The sequence below is a fragment of the Trichosurus vulpecula genome, chromosome 7 (genome assembly GCF_011100635.1).
Source record: "Trichosurus vulpecula isolate mTriVul1 chromosome 7, mTriVul1.pri, whole genome shotgun sequence".
In the NCBI taxonomy this organism is placed as follows: Eukaryota; Metazoa; Chordata; class Mammalia; order Diprotodontia; family Phalangeridae; genus Trichosurus; species Trichosurus vulpecula.
In genome coordinates this window covers 264,713,444-264,721,044 of record NC_050579.1, presented here as the reverse complement: position 1 = coordinate 264,721,044, position 7,601 = coordinate 264,713,444, and the positions used below count along the sequence as shown (strand labels likewise).

Sequence of the window (7,601 nt, the reverse complement as noted above, 5' to 3'; positions counted from 1 at the left end):
ATTAAATTTTTAAGCAATGTTGTGTGAGCTCAAATGCAATATTTTCTCTGTAAATATCCAGAAAGAAGAAAATGTCATAGTTCCCTTAAAAATTGCTTGATGTCATTCCAACAACAAGCATTTATTAAATATCTCTTACGTCACAGGTACTGTGCTAAATACTAGATGTGATTCCTAAATCATCAGTGATCTTTGAAAGACCTCGGGTACCAAGAGAGCAGAAAGACAGCAAAAAGACAAATATCCTGATTTTTCAAAACGAAAAAAAAGGAGGGAATTTGCAAATTATAAGAGAATGAACTTGACTTTGTTTCCTAGAATAAAATATATAACGTATTATTAAAATGGTGGTTAATAAAGATCTAGAAAATTTAAAAATGATAAGAAAGAGCCATCATGGCTTCAGCAGGATTAGATCATGTTAGATTTATCTATTATTATTAGTTTTCTTTTTTCACTAGACAGGACCAGGAGAATTCTATATCTCTAATTTATGTAGATGTCAGCAATGGCTTTGATAAAGTGTTATTTGCTCTTGTGGAAAAGATATATTGTAGTATTAACTAATCCATATTTGGTTGAATTACTGGATCCAATCTCCTTTGATATCACTTTGGAAATAGGTCTACACTCAACTTTTCTTGAAGAGACCTCAGAAGCCATCTATTTCAGCCTCCTTGTTTTTCAATTGAGGAAATTGAGACCCAGGGGATATTAAATGATGTATCCAATGTCTCACAGGCAGTAAGCAACAGACCTTTGCTATTTATCATTTTTATTAATCACCTGAACAAAAACATAGTTGATATGCATGGCAAATTTGTGGATGACACAAAAGTAAGATGCATAGCCAACACACTGGATGACAGAATCAAGATTTTTAAAAATGATATAGAAAAGCTAGAACCTGAAAGACAAATGTAACAAGACAAAATTTAACAATAATAAATGTAAAGTCTTACGCTTGGCTTCCAAAATTCAATTTCATTAGTGTAAGAAGGGGAGATATGATTAGACAGAAGATTAAAGAAAAGATCTATTAGTTTTAGTGAACTACTGTATTTTAGTCAACAGTGTGATGTATAGAAAAACCTAATGTGTTTTTCAGCCATCAATCAATTGAAATTTAATAAGGTATTTTGCCAGGAATTAAGGTAAGTTTAGAGAATTCAAAAAAGAAGTAAAAACATTCTCCATCCTCAATAAGGATACATTTTAATGGGGATGACAACACACATGCAAATTGACATATATATATTGAATAGATGGAAGGAAGCCTAAGAGGGGAAAGAACTAGCAATTTAGCAGACCAGAAAAATACCTCCTTCAGAAGGCAAATGTTAGGAAGGTTAAAGTATTGGAGGAATGGAGATAGCTGGTGGAAAGGAAGACTAAGAGCATCATAGGGTCCAGGGCAAGGTAGGCAATAGTACTCTTGTATTATCCTCTGATCTAATTGTAGGATATTAACTTCAGTTCTTGACACAACATTTTGGGGCAGTTGTGGGTAAAATGGTCTAATGGAGAGCAGCTGGGATGCTGAAGATTTTCAAATATGCACCACACAAGAATCTGTTGCAGGAACTAGGGATGTATAATTTGAGGAAGAATAGATTTATGAGGATGTGGTTACTATCCTCAAGTATTTGAAAATACATTATCTAGAAGAGGGATTGTGCTTGATCTGTTTGGCACCAAAGGGTAGAACTAGAAGCAATGAATGGAAATTATAATCAAGCAAAGTTAGGCTCGATGTAAAGGAATATTTCTTAATACTTAGAAATACAACAAATTAGAATGGGCTTCTAGGAAGGTCATGTGTCCTCTGTTACTAGATTTCTTTAAGCCAATGCTGGGTTGGTCCTGGGGGAGTCAGCACAATATATGCAAAAGAGTCAAATGATCAAAAATCAAAATCTTGCCTGAAATGATTAATACCTCTATGACTTTGGGTGTTCACTTTAACTTCCCTGTCTCTTATTGCATTCATCTGTAAAATGAAAGGGTTAAATTAAATTATCTCTTAGAGTCTCTTCTAGTTCTTTTTCTATGACTCTCTATATAGCAACCTCTCTGGAATCACTCATCTAAATCACACTGTGCCAGCAGTTTATATTCTCAGAGAGCAATGACATACACCCCTCTGGATTCTAGGGATAACCATGCAAGTTAATAGAGTTTGTCAGATATATTCTAAAGAGTATTTATCTTAGGGTGTGAGATGACCTTTTCAATCTCTTCTAACTTTGAGATTCCATGATTTTGGGGCAAAGTATTGGTTCACTTTCATGAGGATTCTTTAGTTCTCCATTTTACCATTTATCAGATATAATAGTTTTTTTGTGAGTTTATTCATTGGGGTTTTTGTTAGTTTTAGGAAAGTGCTTTGCAAACTATAAAGTGCTAAATGTATGGCTACTTGGCCATGGCTAGAGTTCCAGTCTTTAGATTAGAAAATGATCAAGATGACAAGATGGTCTCAAAATCTGGACATTCAAATAGGTATCACTTTATTCTTACTAGAACAGGCTTAGGAATAGATTTGTGATTTCTTTGGTACAAGGAATTCCACATTAAGGAAATTATCTCAATCAATGCAAGTCCATACCTTCCCTGTAACATACAGAGAGTTACCTAGAGCAGTGAGAAATTAACTGAGTTGCCCCCTGGAATAATGGCTAGAGTCAGCCTTAAGGCCAAGAAAATCTGATTCAAGCCTCATGTCTGATATACACTAGCTGCATGCACTTAATTTTTGAGCATGGAGAGGTTAAGTAAGTTTCCCAGAAGTTAACTGGGATACTATCCTATCCCAGACCAGGAAATATCCTGATCAAATTTATGCATTATGATGAAAGCCATTGCCCCTTTTTATTTTGTAGCAGCCAAAAGGATTAGAGATACAGTACTTAATGATTTAATGTATGTGTCTAGATCAGAAGAATTGTGTAATGGCACTTACTTCTCTGACTTACAGATCCCGAACAACATGTATTTGTGGAAATCCTAACCATTTTATGTGGGAGTGGGATAATTTGACACTTTTCGTCAGTAACAGTGGGCCATTGAAAATTTTCTTTGGATTGACCAGTATGCAGCTTTGAAGCATTCGTTGTTGTGCTCCGTGGACCTGGAAAGGGAATTAGGATTATGAGTTACAACTGATTATCAAATCACTATGTTTTAGCATCTCAGGCTTGTTGAATCTGTTCCTCCTGGAGATACTGAATAAATGCCCTATGCCTTACAGGGATGGACCTACCCTAACTCTTTTTCATGACTTTCAGAGACACTTGTCTTTCCAACAGGTGATGTTTTATCAAAGGCTATGGAAAGAAGCAACAATAGCTTCTTAGAAGGGTTTATCCTGGTGGGCTTCTCAGACCGACCCCGACTGGAGATGATTCTTTTTGTGGTTGTCCTATTCTTCTACCTCTTGACTATCTTGGGGAACATGACTATCATCTTCCTCTCTGCTCTTGATTCACGACTCCATACCCCAATGTACTTCTTTTTAGCTAACCTCTCCTTCCTTGACATGTGCTTCACAACAGGCTCCATCCCACAGATGCTCTACAATCTCTGGGGTCCAGATAAAAGCATAACCTACCTAGGTTGTGCCATTCAACTGTACTTTGTCCTGGCACTGGGTGGAGTAGAGTGTGTCCTTTTGTCTGTTATGTCCTTTGACCGCTATGCTGCTGTATGCAAACCGTTGCACTACACTGTCATTATGCACCCAAGACTTTGTGGACAATTGGCCTCAGTGGCGTGGTTAAGCGGCTTTGGCAATGCACTTATCATGGTGCCCCAGACTCTTATGCTGCCCCGTTGTGGGCATCGGCAGGTGGACCACTTTCTCTGTGAAATGCCAGCACTGATTGGCATGGCCTGTGTGGACACTATGGACCTTGAGGCTTTGGCATTTGCTTTGGCTATTTTTATTATCCTAGCTCCCCTTATTCTCATCCTCATCTCCTATGGAAATATTGCTCGGGCAGTGCTAAGGATCAAGTCAGCTGCTGGGCGGAGAAAGGCTTTTAACACCTGCAGTTCCCATCTCATTGTGGTCTCACTCTTCTATGGGACTATCATCTACATGTACCTCCAGCCAGCCAACACTTACTCCCAGGATCAAGGCAAATTCCTCACCCTTTTCTATACCATTGTCACACCTAGTTTCAATCCACTCATATATACACTGAGGAACAAGGATGTGAAAGAGGCTGTGAAGAAAGTGCTAGGGAAGGGCTATGGGACTGACAAGGGCTAATCAGGTTTAGGAATGATCTCCAAGTCCAAACTTTAATTCTGTCACCAGAAATAATAATACAAAAGAAAACTCAAGAGCAAATGGATTAAATAAATCTGTAAAAGAAATGACAATGTCTCAGAACTCTAGAGGGTTCTTGTCTCTTTTCACTGGTTCTGAGATAGCTGACCAACACTGGGAAAACACCAGGATTTATCAAAGACTGTGGGTCACCATCTTCTTCTACTCTTTAAGTACTTTCCTTTAGATAAATTCTGAAGGAATGTATACTTAAGTCACTTGTGGGAGGTTGGGGGAGGAATAGGAATGTAGAGAACTAAAATCAACATTTTATCCATCTCAAAGATATATGCTGAAATCCCCTCTTCTTATTCTCATCCTTCCAGAGCTTACCCTGTCTCTCATGCTGGCACTGTTGCCACTCCAGGCAAGGTGTTATATGATGCATGAGCATGTACAGTTTGGGGGCAGAAGGAGTAATGCGACGACCTCTATGTAACACTTAGCATTTTACCTTTGGTGTCTGAAATGTTTCTCTGCTTTACTCACACTTAAAACAATGATAGCAAAGGACTTCATTGGATTGTTGAAAAGATGACTTGATTGAATAGAATATGGCAAATTGTCTGAACTCCAAGTTTAAAATGTACTTTTTCAGTGTTTTGCAAGCTGTTTCTCATGGGCTGGACATATTTCCATTATGCCAGGCCATGGAATTATGATCCTGAGGTTAAGACGTCTGTAGGTGGACCTTCCAGTGAAAAGAAAGTTTCTATAACTTCACTTGGGAGTAGAGATATAAGCAGGATGTACCCTGAACTCAGCACATACTGCTGTTCTCCACAAGCCCCTGGAAGTTATGAGGGAATCCCAAAGCCGTGGGTCGAGTATCCAGATGCTTAGTGTTATCCACAAGTTATACAATTGTGCTGCCAAAATGTTTTTGCCCTTCCCATCTCTATACATACGGCAATGAACCTCCAATGGATGACAATTAAGCCATAGAATCACGGAATCTCAGATACTGGAAAGGGGCCATATGTTTAAACTTCTCCTTCATGCAGAAACTCCCTTTATGATAGCCCTGGCAAGAAGTTTCCTGTCTTATACCTGAGTGGTCCAAATAACTCGATACTCCATAAGAGAGCTCATTTCATTCCTGGACATTTCTAATTATTACCAATTGCTTCCTTAATAACCAATACTGTAACCATGACTGTAACTGTTATTCTCTGGCCCTAGTTCTTTCTTCTGGAGCAAATAGAACTATTTCTTTGTCAATGTGAAAAACCTTCAAAAAGAGAATTAGATTCTTTAAAAATTTCCCCTCTCCAGGCTTCAACATGAAGGCAAATAAACATTGTTCTAACAGCCCTAGTAACTTTTAAGGAAAACAAATGAAAAGTTGTAAATGATTTTGTATATTCCATTATTTTGGGGGGAGGGCGGGGAAGGTATCTGAACCTATGATAGCAACAGTGGTGGAGAACCTCTTCAACTAAGGCAGACTGGAAATTTTTCTGTAATTTAGGGCTCTAAGAATTTAAGTGATTTGCCCAGGGTCACACAGCAGATGTCAGGTGCAAGACTTGAAATCAGGAATCTGTAGCTTTCTCCAAAATTGAAATGATGCCCCACATTTCACAAGAGGCTTTTCTTGATCCCTTCAGGTGTTAGTGCACATTCTGCCCTAATTATCCTGCACCCATTTTGTATATTCTTCAATATGAAATGTCTGCCCCCACCAAAAGAATATAAACTACGTCAGGACAGAGACCGTAATTTTTTTGACTGTGTATCTACAATGCTTAGCCCAGTGCCTGACCAAAATCATACTAGGAACCGATCCAAAAGAGTTGGATCCAACCATAAACCAGAGCAGTCATTGACAGACTACCTTATAGAAAGCCGAGACTGGCCCAAAGTTGTTTCCAAAAACCCTCAGTGGTTGGTTAGAAGGCTAAGAAATCTACCCAATCTCCTAAACTTTACCTCATTTCATTGCCTTTTCTTTTTCCTTTCAGGCCCAGTGTTCAGCCCTGGATTATTCCCTTTCCCTCCTTTTCAGTCAGTCAACAAGCATTTAAATAGTTAATGCATAACAGGACTTGAACTAAAAAGCAGAGTATAAAAAAAGCAAAAAAAAAATGTGACGCACTTAATGTGACCTATGAGTATGAAGGGAAGTTTGAAAAAATACTCAGTAAAGTGCTAGACAAGTGGAAATCATTAGCAGCTAATTCACAATTTTATCATTTTTTAATAAATCAACCATGTGGCAAGACAAGTTGGTTGCCCTTTTATTAATAGCATAAAGGATGAGTGCTGAGTAGAAAATTTCCCAAATAGTAGGGGTGAGACCTCTAGAGTTACAAATTATTCTATCCATCTTGAGGAATCTATAGCATTTGATACTATTGATTACCTTTTCCAATCAGTTTTATGACACTGTTCTCTCTCAGTTGTACTCCTTCCTGTGTGTTCCCTCCTTCTCAATCTCCTTTGCTGGATAAAATCCATGTCTCATCCACCTACCTGTTTTTGTAGTCCAAAGTTCTGTCCTTGGCTTCTCTATGTGATCTTATCAAATTCCATGGGTTCAACTAACATCTCTAGACAAAAGGTGACCATCTCTTTGGTGTAAACCCTAGTCTCTCACCTGAGCTCCAGTCAAATATCACCAGCTATACTCCCCACAATATCAGGTACATAACAGTGTCTCAATGAATGCTTGTTGATTGAGTGATTGATTCTGACCAATAAGTTTATATCCTGCCCTATACTCCTTTAGAACATGTCAATGAAGATTTCTTTCCTGCTTAGCCTTTTGAAACATATTTCTTAGAAGGTTTTGACCTTACAGTATAAAAAGATAATCTTTTGCAGATACGTCTGAGGGGCTTTGACAGGACTACTTTTTTGATGGCTAGAATAAAATACCACCTACTTGGAAAAATTATAAAATATGTTCCCTTTCTAGTTGATGTAAAAACAATGCCTTGACTTTCTAAATGCCTACCCAAGGCAAGAGATGAGACACTATAAGGTCATATTGCTAATACGGCAACTTGGGTGTCTACTGAGATACCTACTAATTATAAATATGACTTACATCTGTGTCACTCTCATACATTACCAGTCTAAGTGCCTGCACAGTTTATCCTTTTTGCCTCATCACTTCTACCTTGTAGAATCCTTAATCTCCTTTAAGTTTGAGTATCACCTTCGGCAAGGGGCCTATTTTGATCCTATCAAATAATAGTATCTTCTCTCAGTTAGAGCAGGGAATTTTCTGATCAAATTAGGGAGTATTCCAAAATAATCTAAT

The 7,601-nt window shown here is 38.0% G+C and overlaps 1 protein-coding gene across 1 annotated transcript; it reads left to right on the top strand.

Annotated features, from left to right (window-relative positions):
* The first annotated feature begins 3,328 nt into the window (after positions 1-3,328).
* Positions 3,329-4,273, top strand: LOC118856803 (putative olfactory receptor 2W6). The gene has a single exon (XM_036767308.1). It carries the CDS (start codon positions 3,329-3,331, stop codon positions 4,271-4,273), a length of 945 nt encoding a protein of 314 aa, XP_036623203.1.
* Positions 4,274-7,601: the final 3,328 nt, after the last annotated feature.